Here is a 19,971-nt window from a genome sequence, read left to right on the forward strand (position 1 = left end):
TTGAAGCAATTTTGCGGCAAGCAACACAGACAACTCATCTATACATAAATATGTGCGCAGGAGGAAGCTTGTTTGTTGGCCTTTTAATGTCACAACTGGAGGAGCAGAATATTGGTTTACTTCGCCAGTCGAGTTTCCATTTGAAATTCTAACTCGATTTTTCTTGCTTCGCTTTTTCTAGCATTCTTTTCACTTTGAGGGTTTTTCAGGTTTCAGTCCTTCGCTCGACGGGCATGTATGGAGAAAGGATGTTACCGCTACCATAAGATATGCACATAAACTGCTGGCAATTATGTGCGCTTCAAATGAGCATTTCTTCTATGCTCCTTTATGCCATACAAATGTGGCAATACACAACAAGTGAATCATGGAACACTCGCATGGAACATTCATTTATCCACTCTGGAGAAAGCATTAAATCGCAAGTATAACAAGTTATATAAGCTTTCCTATTTTTTTTTTTCATCTTGGCGCGTTTATCCTGTTCGCTTTTATGTTTCGAATGACGTGAATTAAGAAGTACCGGATATGCACTTGCATAAAAAATGTAGAGGAATAGCTCTTCTAGAGCCACTGAGTGCCTTGTATATAGACCCACATGAGAGAGATTCAGGTGGAAATGTGGCATGGATGAAATGAAATCTTTGCCCGCGAAAAAACTTTAGCATCCCCGCTGTTTTGTTCGAAAATACTTCGTTGTAGAATTCTCAATGAGTTTTGTGGTGGGAGGTAGGATATAAGAGGGATTCTGTACTATAGAAAACCATATGCACATTGGAAATGACATCCTGCCGGTGCTTAAGTCAGTGCTTAAGAAATGCGGTTTCGAATTCAGAGGCACCAATCCATCATCAGTTGCAGACTGTTTTTTGCTGTTGTGATGCGACTTGCATCGATTTTTATTGCCACAAATAGAATTTTGTGACAAAGTTGTGTTAATGTAGGCGAAAATTCGTAATATACTGCTAAATAATGCATTCCCAGCGGAAGGCAATCCATTTGTAAAGGAAGTAATGAAATATTCGTTTGGTAATTTATGACGAAAGTTAAATAGATAATGTTCAACTTACTAGGCATTGAAAGTCTTAAGAAATTGAATATTTTTTTGTTACGAGTTTTGTTTTTCTTTAACCTATCATATGTCTACTAAAATATACGAGAACAGTCAAGAAGAGTTCAAAGTCTGTTCCTGCACTGTAAGAAAATTTTTTTTGTTTGTGAGGAACGACTTTTTTCTTAAATCAAATAAAGTGGATTAGATACCCGCGAAGAATTAGCGTAGCTAGACAATGTTCCTAGAGGGGGCTATAGCACCTCCTAGCTAAAAATTAATAGACTGAAGTTATAGGTTCAATTAAAAAGTCACACACAGAAAACAAATTTGTTGTGCCAACCAATTTTTTTGCCAACCAAATTATTTGGTCCCATCTACTATCAGAATATAACCGACAAAATTTGTTGAAGCAACCAATTGTTGTCTGACACAACAGTATATAAAATAGTTTAAAGAACTACATTTTGGGCACATTAATAGTCTAATTGGCAATCAAAACCAATAAAATTGCATTCGTTTGTTAAAACAACTAACTATTTGCCCGATAACCAATGCTTGCGAATTTAAAGAAAAAATCCGTTGGAATCATTTAGTTTTTATTTTATTATATATTAATGTATATTGTAGTTATTGATCAAAAAGGATCTTGTAAAAAGCCTTTTATGAAGGGTAAAAGATAACCCCATGAAATAGCTAAGGTGGAGATTTGCAAAATCTTCAAAAGCACAATCAAATATTTCCAGTTGTTGTTGTAGTACCATATTATCATCATTGGAAGCGTCCCATAGCAAATGAATAACATGGATTTTCCCAACTTCCGCCAATTCTCACGCCCATACATTAACTTTGTTAGTTCGACCACTCACAATCACGTGATCAATTTTCAGTGTGACTTGGGATTCAATCAGACTCATGAAATTTTTCTGATATATCGGCAGCAGGGGAAAGTTGAGATTTTGAGACCGATGATGAGGCAGACAAACCTTATATTTACCTTTCCCAATCTCGGTAATGGTCACATTTGCTAAGATATCTCTACATATGATATGGAAATTAAGAGAAATGGTGAAGAGTGAGTTGCAATTTGATGTTTATCTTACTTACCTTGAAAAAAAAAATCTAACTTGATTTTTAAAATTTTATGTAATTAATGAACCAAAAGATTATAAGTTGTCATATATGTAGTCCATAGCAACAAGTTCCCTTTATAACTATCAAATCTGTTAATACAACCAACTTATTGGCCAGACAGACTTTCTGTTGGGTTTGGTGACACATTGGCAAAACAAATTAGTTATCACAACAATATGGAATAAATTGAAATGGTTGCTTACTTCAATATATAAATAACGATCAATATTTGTTCGGGTGTACGAACTTTTAGTCACACAGCTATTATATTGGTTATAGAAACCATTAAACAAGGGAAGTAACTAACATTTATTCCAAACAACTAAAAATTGTAGGTCTCCACTATCTATTTGTTGTCGTACTTGAATTTTTTCTCTGGGTGCAGACTTCAATATAACCCAGCAAAAAAGAATTATAAAATTGGAAGCACCCAAATTATAGTGTTCATACTGTAGGCACTACTATTCTGCGCCAAGTTGAAGAATTCAGCGTTACTTCTTCTAAAGATGTAAATAAGTTCTTTGTTTAAAGCGGTCGACGCACTTAAAAAGATTTTATTGAACGCCCGACAAAAATTTGTTAAAATATGGATGTGCTGAAATTAGTGTTGCACGTTGCACTAGAGTAAGCGGGTGCTTCGTTGCACTAGAGTAAGCGGGTGCTTCCTCCTTTGCTTACCAAGTTGCATTTCTGTAAGCAAGAGCTTTTTGTGTTTTTTATCACGACTTCTTACAAACGAACGATTTTGTGCGAAAATATATTAGTGAACATAAATCAGTTGACATATTTTGCCGACGATTTAATTCATTTTGTCTTGTTTTGTGTATTGGCGAATTCATTAATTCAAGGTAAGGATAACTCTTGCGGCCAGCAACGCGGACCGGCCCCAGCTAGTATAATTATAACAAGTATATACACCAGTAAGTTCGGCCAGGACGAATTTTAAATACCCACCACCATGAGTCTAATATAACAGTTACCTCAAAAAAATATTCGTCGTAGCGTGTTACTTAATAATATACAGCGGGTTTCTTTATAATGAATAGAATAATAATATATAGGAATGATTAAATAATGACCTGATTTGAAATCTAAAATCTATAAATTGGGAAATTTTACTTTCAGTTTCAAGCAACTTTCATGATCAGTGCGCCAACTATACCCTCAAGAATTGAAATCGGTCTATATGGAGGCCTTACCAAATGGAGCGATAAAAACTAAATCCGTTACAAGGGTATACAAAAGGAAGACTGTTACTTTTAATAATTTCTAAAGACAGTATATTACCGCTATCTGGTAGCACTTTCCAATATTCGAAATTAATATGTGCATTCTTAAGCGCACTAAAGTTGCAATGATTTCCTCATGTAAATGTACTGCTTCTGAAAGAGCTGAATTTCATACAAAGAATAAGCGCATTTAAGTGTGACATTTCCTTATAAATTCATCAGTGAATTCCTCGCAGAAGTAAGCGCTGATTGACTTTAACTTCCCTTACAAAGCTGCTGAAAATTCAGCAAGTTTGTTGCTGGGAACTAGACAATTAAATTATAATAAAGCGAATAAAAGTAGATCCACACTTTTTCCCAGCAAAAAAATTGAGGGTTTTTCTAAAGACACAAGTTTAAAAGCTCTTCCAAAAATGGCCTCACAATCTTGAAATTTTTCGTATCTCTGCTGAAGTTGTAGGTCTTTGAAGCAAGGCAAATTTTCCTTAAAATAAAGAAAAACATTTTTAATTTAAATAAATCTTCTTCAATTCAACTGACATATTGAATTTTTAAATTTAAGATAAAATCGCTTCAAATATAGGCTAACACTTATTTTAAGGATTTGCATCTTTGTTTTACATTTTTTAGCGTTAAGAAAACTGTTTTTACTTTGAAGTACCTGGCATAATTTGGATTTTGAAATTTGAAGTTGTTTGTACATAAATATCTTTATTAATATATCGCAAAAAGAGGATAAAAATTCTGTATCCAATTTAAATTTTATTGATCCTAGATTTAAAGCCAGGGAGGTCCGTCAAAAATGTCTTTATTTTAAAGAAGCCGCATCTTTGGCTCGGAATCAATACCAAAATCCATAAGGGAAGGACAAAATCTTTGGATCCAAGTAAAATTTTTTTAAAGTGTGGATCCCAAGTTTTGGACCTTCCTTTAAAAAGTTTGTTATTAATTCCGAGCCAAGTATTCTGCTTCTTTGAAACAAGTACTTTTTAGCGAGCTATGTGGCTTTAAATCTATGCTCTATAAAATTGAAATTAGGATACAGATGTCATTTTTACACTCTAAAAAATGTTACCTAGATCCATTTTTTGACCTTCCCTTAAAGATTTTGGTATTGATCCCGAATCAAAGATGCGGCTTCTTCAAAATAAATACATTTTAGCGACCTATCTGGCTTTAAATCTAGGACCAACACGCAAAGAAAAAAAAACGTGTACCGAAAACGTTTTTCTTTTGTTAGAGTTTTTTGAATTGCTTCGAAAATTTTAAACTTTTATCACCAAAAAAAATCGTTTGTTACAAAATTTTTATTTTGTCAATAACAAAAGTTATTTTTGAAACAACAACACAGTCCATTTCGTTTATATCAAACACTGTTCTTTTCTGACTTTAGGTCTTTAATAAGACACATTTTACAGTTCAAAATTTAATATACTACAATGTAATGTTGAACATTTTTTCGGAATCTTCCGAACATAAATTTCGCATCCTAAAATTTAGGATGCGTAATCTTTAATATCACGTAAATATTTTTTTCAGTGTAGAATTTTTATTCTCTTTTCGCAATATACACACACATTTGCATGTATAAATAAAATTCAGTTAAATAATCCACACTATAAAAAATACTTCGAAGAAAAAATATATCTTTAATTTCAAAACAATTTTAAACCAAATATGCAAATCCTTAAAATAAGTATTAGCCTACAGTTGAAGCTTTTTATCTTTAATCCAAATATTCAATACCTCATAATTTAAGGAATTTTGCTATACATCAAAAATGTTTTTTTACTTTAATGAAAATTTGCCTTGCTTCAAATATTTACGACTTTAACGGATAGACGCAAATTTCAAAAATTCTTGTCCAATGTTTAAAGAATAAAAATTTTAAGGCAAAGATTATAAACTTTATTTTAATTAAAATTTCTTTATTTTAAGAAAATTTGTCCTTAATAATATTTCAATTGCACATTCTTTCATATTAGGTCAATAGCTTTTTCAGTGTAGAAAACAAATTTAAATGTATTCGCTTTCTCTGCTATTTTCTTCATGTGCTGTCAGAGTCCTTTGAAAATGTGTTAACAGCAACTTAAATTCTCTCGAGTTCAAGTAAGAATTATTGTATGTTTAAAATAAACAGATCTACAAAATAAAGTGTTGAAAAACTTCTTCTACTTTTGAAGCCTTTTTTACGTCAACAAATCCACAGACGATTTTGAGATTTTTTTGTTTTTTTCAGAATTACTAATGCCAAGTTGACCTTAGTCGAAACATTTTAAGTCGAATCACTTAACTGAAAGGACAAAACGACTTCATTGAAAAGTTTATCGACTTATGGATAAGGACAAGAAATCGTTGGCCTCACGATAATATTATTTCATTGTTGGCCTTATTGCTATTAAGGAAAATATCACATAACAAAGCGAAATTTTCTTTGTCTACAATTTCGTTCCGGAAGAAATTATTTTTTGTTTTAGACGTATTTTTATTTATTCAATGTTTCGTCATTTTATTAAATATTATACTGAAAATATATGTAAGACATTGAAATACGTACAAATTGGTTGTTACAACGTACTGTATTAATATTCTTTGCTATTGTACATTTTGTACAAAAAGATTTTTCCGATGAAGTATTTCAATAAAATGACGAAATATTAAATAAATAAAAACTAACAAGCATATACGGCCCAAAGTTCGGCCAAGACGAATATAACGTACCCTCCACAATCGAATTACTTGAGTTATGGTAACACTTGCCAATAACAAGCTATAGTTTTATTTCTTAACATTGTCTTCTAAATTTATATTAGTCCATATATGGTCTATAGACTTCGCATACAACTTGCTCTTCCAAGAAGCTCCTGCATTTTTTAAGGATACACGCAAGAAACTACTTTTTTCTTTCCAAACGAAATGTTAGACAAACGAACATCGTTCCTTCATCGGATCTCAAAAAATGAATGAAGACTATTCGCTAAATTTCATGGTCTATATTTCTCACTTCCGCATCAGCTATTTAGTTCTCTCCATTCTTTTCAAACTATGTGGAAGGAAATGTTAAATTTGTTAAATGTAATCTCTTGTCCGGACGGTGAATTGAACCGTGGATCATACGTTTCGCAAGCAAACACACTATCCACTGGGCTATGTAGCTGTTATTGCTATTGAACAATTCTATTTCTAGGCCATATTGCAGGCCACACACACACGCAAAAAAATAATTCGTTCCTCCCAAACGAAATTTTAGACAAACAAAGTTCGTTTCTCATTTGCTTTTCGCTGTACGGAAGTGTATTTGGAAGAAAAGTATATACTTTTTGTAATAAACGTTTATTCTTTTCCAGGATGTAAAAACAATTTCATAAGGACAAACTCAAAAAAAACACATTGTTTTCTTGCTAATTGCATTTTCCCTCACATCTTTCTCACATCCACGATGTTTTTTAGTTCTTAACACCTTTTCCTGTAATACAGTGAGGCGTGGTGTACACAGACCCCGAGGAATAAAAGATATATAGATTTCTATACTGATGGCTCCAAATTGAATGGACAAGTGGGGTTCGGAGTATATTCTAAAGATCTGGATTCGAATAGCGAAAAGATTACCTAATCACTGTAGTGAAAATAGGCTAAAATATTGGCAATAAGAGAGGTGGTGAATTGGCTGAGAAGTAATGTTCCAACAAATATTGGCATTAATATATACTCAGACAGTCAACCTGCAATAAAATCCTTGAACTCTGTGTTCCTTAACTCGAAAACGGCCATAGACTGCCGCAAATCTCTCAACGAGATGGCTGAGCAGTACAATATTCACCTAATATGGGTGCCTGGCCATAGGAACATACCGGGGAACTGCGAAGCAGATGTGTTAGCAAGGCTACACCCTCAAAAAAAATCGCTTCTTTAACATATGTTCCAAACATATTTTGCAGGAAGCACATATATTATTGGATACTGCCGAAACATTAATATGTTTGTTTTATGTGAACATAGTATATGTTTGGAAGCATTTTGAGCCCAAAAATATTATATGCTTGGAAGAATTTTTTCCCAAATACGATTGTGCTCATTCCCTAACATACTCGTAATTTTCACTTCCACAAAATATTTTAGTTCTTGGCACCTTTTTCTGTAATACAAATAATGTTGAAGAAATTATTCACTTTTATAAATTTTTTAAATTTTACCTTTCGCCTGCACGGAGAATCGAACCGAGGACCATACAGTTTGTAAGCCAACACACTATCCACTGGGCTACGTAGCTGTTATAGTCACCAGCAGATAATTATCGTTATACGTTATATTTATATAGCATAGTTTGCAGCGCCCACGAGCCCATGCAAACATAACATTATTTCACAGAAACATACATTTGTTTGACACGTGGAGCAGTGGTTAGCATTTCTGCCTTGCATGCAAAGGGTCGTGGGTTCAATCCCTGCTCCGACCGAACACTTTTTTAAAATTTTTATAATGAAACTTCGAAATGTGGGTTATTAAAGATTTATAGTCAGTAACAGTACTTGATATAAACGAAATTGACTGATTTTTTGATAAAATATTATTGTTTTATTGCAAAAATAACAATTTTGTAACAAAAAACTGTTTTTGGTACAAAACTTTAAAATTTGGAAGGAATTCAAAAACTCTAACAAAAGAAGAACGTGGATTCGAGTATAAACATACATACATAATTTTATAATATATAATATAATAAATTTAGTTAGGCGTGAACAGTTTTTTACTAGCATTTAACACCATCGCTGTATAATGCCTTTTATTTTTCTTTAGTAATTCATTTTAAAGAAAAAAACTTTTTAAATTGTTTTAGCTGCAAAACTCGAACTTAATGCCCGCTTTTATATTTGAAGGTGTCCGTGGACTCCTCGTGGACTACTTATTAATAAAGAGGAACTAAACTTTGTTTTTACACATTTTACTGTGTAATTTTTTCACTATTTCCTCCTTATTTCATTTTACTGTCCCAACTCTAAAAAGAGTATAGTGCCCTTTCGTTATTTTTATGAACCAAGAAAAAAATTGTGTCCATAATGCCAAAATGATAAAAAAAACCACATGTCCACACATACATAAAATGCTGCTCTCAAGGCGAAAACATATGCTGTTTTGTTTTTTTTTCAAATGTCTATTCTCTTGGTTCCGAATGTCTATTCTCTTTATTCAAATTAAATAATATTTAGACTTAAGCATATCAAATTTTTGGCCTTATCATAAAACAGTTTTCCGAAACAACATACAATCGGTTTCACAGAAATTGTTCTCTTTTGATTCTTTCGCTGTGTTATGTTGATATCTTTTGTCAACTCTTCCGGTTTCCATCTCTATTTATTTCTCTATACTCTCTCTGTCGCTTTGAAAAAAATATCACAACATATGTATGTTTAGTCGAGATTTGTAAATTTATATATGTTTGCATTCACACATATGATTTTTATGAAACATTCATGCCCCAAACATGATATATTCTAACATATTAAAATATGTGTCCCAAACATTTAGTGTTAGTTTAGGAACATTACATGTTTGCACTTAAATATATTGTGTTTAAAAATTGTGCCCGAAACACATTTTGTTTATATCGGAACATATGAAAAACATATTTTTCTAACAGTGTAGGAACTACCTTACATATTCCAGGGGAAATAGAATCTGTTGGTATGCCTCTGGCCACCTGCAAGCTCTTACTGCGTGAGAAGGCTGTTAAGATGGCCAATATTCGATGGGAAAATTGCAAGGGTTGTAGCGACACCAAGCAAATATGGCCCCATTTGAACTTAAACCGCACACTAGATATGCTAGTGTTCTCAAGGCGTCAGATAGCACTCCTGATAACTGCTATAACGGGTCGCTGTCTGATAGGCGAATTTGCAAAAACTATAGGTGCGAAGTATAATGACTATTGTATGAGCTGTCATGATGCGGAGGAAAAGGAATCAATTAAACACCTCTTGTGTGAGTGCCCTGCTTTTTTTTTTTTTAAGGCGTAAGCGAATTTTAGGAGCATATAGCTTTAGATTACTGGCTGACCTGGAAAACGTTAACCTAAGCAGTTTGTTAATGTTTTTGGAACAATCTGGTTGGTTCCACAAAAGTAAATAATAGTGAAGGTTCAGTGGTTAAGACTAGAAGTGCCCATATGTAATAGGTACTTTTAGTTAAATGTGGTATCACAATGGACTGAATAGTCTAAGTGAGCCTGAAATTTAATCGGGCTGCCACTTTAACCTAACCTAACCTTAACCTAACCTATGAGCTGTCATGATACGGAGGAAAAGGAATCAATGAAACAACTCTTGTGTGAGTGTCCTGCATTTTGTGTAAGGCGTAAGCAAATTTTAGGGGCATATAGCTTCAGATTACTGGCGGACCTGGTAAACGTTGACTTAAGCAGTCTGCTAATGTTTTTGGAACAATCTGGTTGGTTCAACAGAAGAAAATAATCGAGAAGGTTCAACGGTTAAAACTAGAAGTGCCCATATGTAATAGGTACTTTTAGTTAATGTGGTATCACAATGGACTGAATAGTCTAAGTGAGCCTGAATCTTAATCGGGCTGCCACTTTAACCTAACCTAACCTAACCTTCCTGTAATACCAACAATGTAGAAGAAATTATACGATTTTATAAATTAAAATTTTTTTTTTTACTTTCGCCTGGACGGAGAATCGAACCGCGGACCATGCACTTTGTAAGCCAACACACTACCCACTGAGCTATGTATCTGTTGGTCATCAATAGTTAAATATCCATATAAGTTATATTTATATAGCATAGCTTGCGGCGCCCACGAACCGAATAATCAAAGTTTATTTAACAGAAACAAACATTTAGTTTGGCACCGTGTAGCAGTGGTTGCTACGTCCGACTTGCATGCCAAGGGTCGTGGGTTCGATCCCTGCTTCGACCAAAGTTTTTTTGTTTTGTTTTTTTTTTTTTGTTTTTTTTTTTTAAACATGTATTCCAGATATGTTCGGAAGATTCCGAAAAAAATACAGCTTTGTATCATATACATTTGTAACTCAAAATATGTCATATTTGGAGGATAAAGTCAGTGGATTATCAGTGCTTTATATGAAAGCAATAGCGCATTATTTTATAATAATCTTTTTTATTTACGGGAAAAATAAAAAAATCTAACAATGCTTTTCTTGTGAAATTTTCGGAGAAATTGCAATAAGCTGTAAAAATAATATAACTTGCGATACTCGGGTACAATGAATAGATAGATTTAGAGCGATCTAGGTTTTGCTTTAATTCAGCTGGCAATTTAAACGAATATACCTCTGAGTGATACTTGATAAAAACAAATACTAACGTGATTTCTTTCGATTTGCATTCCTGGAAACACTTTTTATATTCTCTATTCGTAAAACAAAACATCACTCGAGCTAGATTAAAAAACAACAACTAAAAATATGAAACTCATTTTGCATTACGTCCATTACCATTCATTTCAATGATTCAGAGAAAACAAACTATCAAGCTTTTATTATAATCACCAGCAACAGCTCTCTTAGGTTTTCTTTGGGGGAAAGACAAGGATACAGGATTACCAACAACGCTTCATCTCGCACTCAGTGAACTCATTTACAATATTCGTAATTAAATTCACAACAACCCACTTATCCACCCGCTGCCATCCCTAGAAATTTCCCCCAAAGCAGCGGATCAAACAAAACTTCAAACTCGTGACGAATAGCGTCTGAACCATTGTCCGCACCATGGAACCTCAAGTGGGGATGATAGTGGAGTGCCACGACATCTGTTTTCCTCTGATGGTGATTGTGAACTCTTTACCACAAATTTCCCATCAGGAGTATTTACCTTAGAAATTTAGCATAAATTTTGTCCTTTACCTGATGCTTTTGAATGAATGTTACATCCCCTTCCTAATGTACCGTCTTGTTTATTTGCAGACTGGACTTCCGCCCGAGTCGGGGCATTTATGATTTACAAATTAAAAACACATCCTACAATCGCGACAATGGCCGCTTCGAGTGCCGCATCAAGGCCAAAGGTACTGGTGCAGATGTTCACCAGGAGTTTTACAATTTGACAGTTTTGACACCGCCTCATCCACCCATTATATCACCAGGAAATATTGCCGTTGCAACAGAGGACAAGTCACTGGAGTTAACATGCAGCAGCATTGGCGGTTCGCCAGATCCCATGATAACGTAAGTACCACATTTGCTCATTCACATTCCAGTTAAGAATTTCCCTCGCCATCTAGCTATTCCACATAGCAGGTGTGAACTCCCCCATCCCACCTGGAATGTGGATAACTTATAACAAAGCAGAAAATAAAATCAGAAGCAAGGAGCTCCGGTATGCTCATCGTGATGTTGTGAACTAAATCGACGACAAGGAGTAGGACGATGCCAGGCATCAGCTGCTGGTGGATGATTATGATGGCGATCATGGTTGCATTGTTAATAGTCCTGGTCACTGTGACATTGTCGTCATGATAGTTGTGCAACCGCAGAAGCCCCACAGTGCTTTCAGTGTCGTTCTCCCTGATGGCACTTTGTACTTGAAATCCTGGAATATATTCGTAAAAATGATGTGAAAGTATCCGGTTAAATGCAAAACAAGGTCAATTCTGATTTGCATGCGTGCCTAATTTTCTGTAGATAGTTTGAAAGTAATAAGCTCGAAAAGGTTGTCAGTAATCCAACTCAAACCATATTTGAGAATCAGATCGAAATCAAAACTGAAATCTAAACCGGATACTTCGTAGAGTAGAGTATAGAATTATCTTTGAGAAGAGGAATTTTCTCGTTTTTTCAATTAGGAGTTAGCATATACCCAAACAAGTATATAGGTTCCGCCGGGGCGAATCTTAAGTACTCACAACCATGAATCAAAGATAATAGTTTCCCTTTCAAAATTCTTCGTCGTAGCGGGTTAGTTGAAAATATATACAATTTCAGGAGGTTTGATGATAGATACTCGCCCAAGCAAATCGGCTGAACTAGTCCGCTTTCCGAAATTAAATTTAAAGTTTCTCCACATGGAGATTACATCAGATTTGGTATTTGTAATAATCACACGCAAGGAAAAAACGTTTGGAAAACGTGTACCGAAAACGTTTTTCTTCTGTTACAGTTTTTTGAATTCCTTCGAAAATTTTAAAATTTTATCACCAAAAAAATTTGTTTGTTACAAAATTTTTAATTTTTCAATTCGTTTATATCAAGCACTGTTCTTTTCTGACTATAAGTCTTTAATAAGACACATTTTACAGTTCATAGTAAATATTTAATATAGTAGTATGTAATGTTGAACATCTTTTCGGAATCTTTCGAACATATCTGGAATATATGTAAAAAAAAAACTTTTTGGGGTTCGATCCCACGACCCTTGGCTTGCAAGGCGGACGTAGCAACCACTGCTCCACGGTGCCCAACTAAATGTTTGTTTCTGTTAAATAAAATTTGTTTAATCGGCTCGTGAGCGCCGCAAGCTATGCTATATTAATATAACTTATATGGATAGTTAGCTATTGATGCCAGTAACAGCTACGTAGCTCAGTGGATAGTGTGCTGGCTTACAAATTGCATGGTCCGCGGTTCGATTCTCCGTCCAGGCGAAAGGTAAAATTTTAAAAATTTATAAATTCATATAATTTCTTCTACATTGTTTTTATTACAGAAAAAGGCGCTAAGAACTAAAAACCTTGTGGAAGTGAGAAATATGTGAGGGAAAATGCAACTAGCCAGAAAAGATTGTTTTTTGAGTTAGGCTTTGTGAAATTGTTTTTACATCCTGGAAAAGAGTAAACGTTTATCAAAAACAGTATATACTTTTCGTCCAAATAAACTTCCTTACAGCGAAAAGCAAATTAGAAACGAACTTTATTTGTCTAAAATTTCGTTTGGGAGGAAAGAATTATTTTTTTGCGTGCATGTATGTTTGGGTTTTAGAGGAATCTTAAATTTCTGGTCTAAGCGCACGATGAAAAAAACGCCATTCATATGATTTGAAATCTAAATTCATGATTTTTACTCGAATTACTTGATTTTTTTACTTATTTAATCAAATACATATTAGATGCTTATTTTATACTACAACTAGTCTCTATTATGAAGAAGTGACCAAACAATAGTTTATTTATTGACATCAGTTGATTTATAGAAATTAAAATATCCTATATATATATCGCTGTCTCCATTCCAAAGTACGCTAAGTCTTAAAAGTGAATTTTACAGAAAACAAGTTCAAAGTATTTTTTTGGAATTTCTCAAAAACCGTATTCACATTTTTCGTTCTTAAAATCATGTTTATTGTAGTTTTTTTTCTTGGTTGTACGAATTCAAAATAGTGATGGCTAAAAATGATTTAGACCACGTTAGACCGAACAAAGCTTTTTGCCCTTTTTGGACTGGAAATTTTTAAAACTTTAACCACAGGCTACGTACAATATTAACCATAAATTTTGATAGGAGTGTCGAATAAATTCGAACTTTTGACAGGATGCAATTCACATCAATCCGAATAAAAAACAACGAACTCCATCAAAAAACGCTAAGTCGACTTAGCGTACTCTGGAATGAGGACATCGATATATAGTTGAACTAGGACGATTATTGATGTAAACATATTCATTGGAATTGAGGCTTTCATATACTAAAGCAAGTTAACAAATCATGTGGGTTGAAGCGGCGTAGTTTCCTCGGTTGATTGGAAGTTTTTCGTATTCAATACTTTCGCGCAAAATTTGAAAATCACGATCCGGTTCGCCGATTATGTGACGAATTTAACAAATACTATAAATATTTCGATCTTTCTGAAGATAAATGTAATATAAAAAGAAATATAACATTATTATATACTTAGGCATAAGATACCATTTGTATATATTGTAGTATAGCATTGTTAGTCTGTAAGGATTACTCCATAGATGAATAAAAAAAAAAAAATACGGGCTTCACGATTAGTATGGTTCTGGAGCGGATAAAATGATTTTAGGTCTTGGTGGAGGTCACTATTTCCACGGAGCGTTTACTGCGCTTCTTATCACTTTGCATTTTTTCGACAGAACTGTTTGCCGTACATTCCTACAGTTGAATGTCATGTATCCATATTGGATTTAATGCATGTTTATATATTAAGAATTTATTATCTGTGGAGAGTACTGCATTTTGTCTAATTAACTTGCGGTATTTAATATTTAATTCTTCGCACTTATTATTATCAATATGAATTTCCCAATTTAATTTTGAATCCAGTGTAAAACCAAGTATAAAACCAAGAAATACTTGAATGAAAACGACCCCAAATCGGGGAGTCGGTTTATATTTAAGCTATATCAAAACCTGGAGCGCTATAGCCCATTTGCAAACTTGACTTGCCTGCAGACATAGTTCATTTTATCTTTAAATTTGTAAATTTTACTACAAATGCGATCATCTTGAACATCGTATGGCACTAAAGATATTCTTGTGGTTCTGCGTTTTTTCGCCAATTCGCGGCGAAGCGACGTCATGAAATAATTTTTAGTGCCAACCTTACTGTACAAAATACACCAGGCGCAAAATTCTAAAGGAAGACTTCGTTGGCAATTGTACGGTAGAAATGAAATGAGAATCTCCTTTTTAAGCCATTCTTCAACACTCTAGATCTCGGGATATATTCAGAACAAGGTGGGTATTTTTTTTAAATCTAGCCTTCGTTTTTGGATCATTTAGGACGCTATGCACCTATCACCTTCATGAGCAAATGTTATTTTTGGATGGGAATAATTTTTGCCACAAAACTTTTGTTGTCTTCGCAAACATAAAATGTTTGCTCAAATCATATTCGTAATTTTCGAGAAAAAAAAACATTGCTGTGACAAACATGATACATGTTTCCCATCTAAAAATATAATTTATCTCTTGAGATAGATTTGAGATGATCATATTTCTTCTATGGGTGCAGTATCACGGTAACGAGCAATGGGACGAGAAACAAAAGATTGATTCACATCTTAACCCCCTAATGCCCAATCCCGCCTTTAGGCGAGCTTCATTTAATAAGGAAGCTTTTAGTAAAACACACCTTAAGACAACAAAAATGGTTAAAATAAAGAGAAAACTTTGTTGAAACTGTTCAAGAGGCTTTGCAGCATATAATGAATTTTACCGTATAATTTTTTCTTGTTTAGTTTTCTTACTTTTGTGTCGTTAACATTAAAAATTTAATCAGCTGGCAAAAAAATTGGGGCATTAGAGGGTTAATGCTGGGGCGCTTAAGCAATATCCCCTTGTGGGTTTTCAGTAAAATATAAAGCAATCAATTCCATCACTAATAATTTAATTTCTGAATACTTCGGTCAGCTCTCAGACGACCGATTTAGATTTCTGATTGGTTGTATTGGGCTTAATTTGGCCTTACTATCTTCTATTTAACCTTTAAACTATCAGGTGAAAGGGTAGGACAGTAGGTCCGTGTCAGCCCATAATTTTATATAGACCCCATATAAACTGTTCCCCAACTATACGTAAATTGGTCCGTATATCTTCATAATTACATAAAGCCCCGATATAAAGCGATTCCCAGATTTCAATTCCGGTTCCTATTTTTTTGTAATGTTACTATAAAGACATTTTGTGGCACATACAGATCATGTACACTGCCTTTAACAAATCACTGTGCTTAGAATAGCAAATGTTTGTTGCCGACATCCGGTTCCTGTTTCCATCGTAACTCTTCAAGTATTTTCTATGTAATTCTGCTATAATTTAGATGCAGATTAAGTGGGGGTTGGATGTTTGTTAAGGGCTTTGTTTGAGGTGGTCCGCTTCATTTTTTCTACTGTAAGTGCAGCTGTTGCTGTTTGACTCCAATGGATTAACTTAATGCCAAGCAAGAAAACAACAACAAAAATGATAATATCAAAAAAAAAAAAAAAAACAAGAACATCAGTCACATCACTTATACATCAGCAGGGATAACGATGGTAAATGCTGACTGAAGCTATGGCTTTCGGATGAAAGGAATATGAAAATACAATCAATTTAAGAACAAATGTTTACACAACGCCTTGCCATGAAGCGCAAGAGGTGAATGGTTAGAAGGCTGCAAACTGAGAAACTTTCAATTAATGGACGACATGATATTCCAAAGGATTTTCCTTTCGCTTCTCTGATTATGGAAAATGTCAGTTAATCACAACGAAAAGAATTCGAGCCGATGGCAGGAATTTCGTTCATGGTGTGGTGTTTTGAAAGTTCTTGTGTTTTGCATCATCAAAGTATACGAAAAATACTGCAATAAACATTGAGAAATTTTAGTCACTTGGCCATTTTAATTCGCGTCGCTTTTAGAGAAATTTAAATAGTTAGCATAGAATCTCTATTATTTTTAACAGACAAGTTGCTTTTTTCTATGGTTTGTTGATAGAAACTTGCTTTAAATACTCTACCAACTTTTTTTGAAGACTCTCCCTTTTGTGGTCCATAGTTATACACTGAAAAATATCATTAATAATTTTGCAATTATTTTTTTTTTTAATTAAAAACAAGTAAGTAAAGTAGAAAGTCAGGCGGGCCGATTATATCATACCCTAAACCACCCCTACTTAATTAGTAAACATAAGCATTTGTGGGGTAACATTGGTATAGATTTAAATAAACCGCATTTCCATATTTAAGAACAGTAAGGGGTACATTTTTATGGGAGTTTTATCACAATCAACGCAGAAATGTCTGATATGTTTGTATCTATAGTTGATTTTACACTTACAGAGTTAATATGTAACTAATATCATAGACCAAGGAAGGTATAGACATCTCAAGTGAAGTCACAGCGCTGTAGTTTGTCTGCACACCGTAGATGGCTCTATTTCGTCTGCAATTGAGTGATTTTTTAATTTGGCTTTAATTAGTTTTCTTTCCTTTATTCTCTCGTTGAAACACCAAATATTGTGAAAGTTTATAAAATACTATTCATCCACACCTTTTTTGTAATGCAAATTGACTAATTTATACGGTTATACTCGTTTTCCAAAAAGAAATTGAGTCACTTGACTGCGCAATTGAGTGGAATGACTGCGTACTGCAAATAAACAAAACCATGGTGAATTATCAAGGTATGTCTCTATATTTCTGTCTTTGCTAATATTGAGTCCATTATTAAAAAAGAGGTAATCGTGAAAATCGGGCAATATTATTATGTAAGAGCTACATGTAAGTCTAAATAATACATAAAAATTTTAAACTTGAGTAGCATTGGTTAAGAGCATTATGGCCATATTTGGGAAAATAGAAAAATTTTTTGAAATCGGGTGCTTCATATATATGGGAGCTATATCTAAATCTGAACCGATTTGGATGATTATGTGCACATATAGTAAGTACTATAGAAAATTAGATTTGGCCAATTTAGAGTAAGATCGGTCGATAAATAAGGGATTTATGACCACATTTGGGAAAATCGGGCGATACATATATATGGGAGCTATATCTAAATCTGAACCGATTTCGATGACATTTTGCACACATAAGGGGTGGCAAAGTAGATTCCTTTATGGCAAATTTAACACTGATCGGTTAGTAAATGAGCGCAATCTGACTCTATTTGCCGAAATCGGGCGATACATATATATGGGAGCTATATCTAAATTTGATCCGATGTTTTCCAAATCCAATAGCGTTCGTTCTTGTGCCAAAAAAGCGGACAGACGGACGGATGGACGGACTGACGAACATTAAGGGCTAGATCGACTCAGGAGGTGATTCTGGGTCGATCGGTATATATTTTATGGGATCTAAATCAATATTTCTGGTAGGCACATTTTTTGGCAGATAAAAGTTATACCCTGGCTATATGGTTTAATAATTTAAATAATTTAGTTAGTTTTTATACCCTGCGCCACACTATGGAATAAGCTAGTGCGTATATTTGCAACACCCAGAAGGAGATGAGATACACATATGGTGTTTTTAGCAATATTGCTCAGGACCGGTCCATGTGTCGATCCGTCTGTCTGTGAACACATTTTTGTAATAAAAGTCTAGGTAGCAATTTTAGCCCAATCAAATTTCGCACAATTATGTGCTTTGGGTCAGAATAGAACCCTATTGATTTTGGAAGAAATCTATTCAGTTTTAGATATAGCTCCCATATATATCTTTCTCCCGATATCTACTAATATGACTCCAGAAGCAAGAATTTGGTCTTGATTTGCTTTAAATTTTGTGTTGTAAACAATATGCTTTTATAAGACCCCAGAAGCCAAAGTTTCACCCTGATTTGCTTTAAATTTTGTGCAAAGAGTAAAATTAACGTTCTCGATATACATGCCATTTTTGGATGAAATCGGTTCAGATTTAAATGTTATATTTATCCCATATATATCTTTCATCCGATTTACACTCATATGACCATAGAGGTCAAATTTGTTATCCGATTTAAGTGAAATTTTGCGCAGGGTCTACACTGAAAAAAAAAAACATGTCCGGTTCCAAAGATTTTGGCTTTACTTCAACAATTTTGGTATTGATTCCAAGCTAAAGAACAATTTTGGTATTGATTCCAAGCCAAAGAATTCAAGTAAGGATACTTTTAAGACACAATTCTTTTTTAAATTTGGGTTTTGTGTACTTAACTCTACGAAGCAAATTTTAATTTTTCGCTTTTTCAGCTTTTTTTTTTCTAACGACAACTTAATTTTCCAAATTCTGACACGACTTCCAGTAGAAATTATGCTATGTTTCAAGTAGAGGTCTGCATCGAATAACTTTTCACTACACGTATGCAATTCGCTGTCGAATATAGTACATACACTGTCTTTCTCTCAGAGCGCAAGTAGTGAAGTGAAGAGAACGCTTGCTTGTCAAATACCACCAAGTACTTATCCGAAACAATATGTGTTCCGAAAAAAAGGAACAATAAAAATGTAAGTACTTGAGAAAAAGTACAACATGGATTCTCTTCACTTCACGTGGTACCACAAGTATTGCTTAGCTATGTGCGAAGCAAAACTTTCCATTATTATTAATCATAGATATGTATGTATGTCACATATTTCATATATTTATGTATGTCACACACTTACCTTAACGTTTTCCGTTCTTTATATCAATCCGAAAACATATATTATGGAGAGTAACTGTTTTCTTGTATTTCTGAAACTTCACGTGGTACATGGAGTACTCTATGAAGTTTTGTTCTCGCAACATACTCGACGTGATCAATCTGAGTACACTTCAATAAGAGAGAAAGAGGAATATGTGTTTGTTGGTAGTGAAGACATCAGAGTAGCAACAAGAAGTTACTCGTGGCTTTTGATGTTCATTAAAATGTGTACCAATTGTTTTGCGACTCTCTCAAATAGATGCACTCATGTAGCAAGTACACGTGTACTCTGCATTTACAAATGCAATTGTGCAGACCTCTAGTTTCAAGTAAAATACGTCTTTAAAATAAAGTGTTATTCTTTTGTTGCAATACTTTTTAGTAAATTCTCAAAAAAAAACTCATATACTTAACTTATATAGTCTTAAGAAATAATGTAAATATGATAGTACCACAATAAAAAAAATAA

The 19,971-nt window shown here is 33.8% G+C and overlaps 1 protein-coding gene across 1 annotated transcript in view; it reads left to right on the top strand.

Annotated features, from left to right (window-relative positions):
• Nucleotides 1-19,971, top strand: part of fred (friend of echinoid) — a 505,225-nt gene that overhangs the window by 153,039 nt on the left and 332,215 nt on the right. The window contains exon 3 of the mRNA XM_075294791.1: nt 11,357-11,617. Coding sequence (XP_075150906.1) covers nt 11,357-11,617 — 261 coding nt within the window. The remainder of the gene's footprint in view (nt 1-11,356; nt 11,618-19,971) is intronic.

Source organism: Haematobia irritans, chromosome 2, assembly GCF_050003625.1.
Source record: "Haematobia irritans isolate KBUSLIRL chromosome 2, ASM5000362v1, whole genome shotgun sequence".
NCBI classification, from domain to species: Eukaryota; Metazoa; Arthropoda; class Insecta; order Diptera; family Muscidae; genus Haematobia; species Haematobia irritans.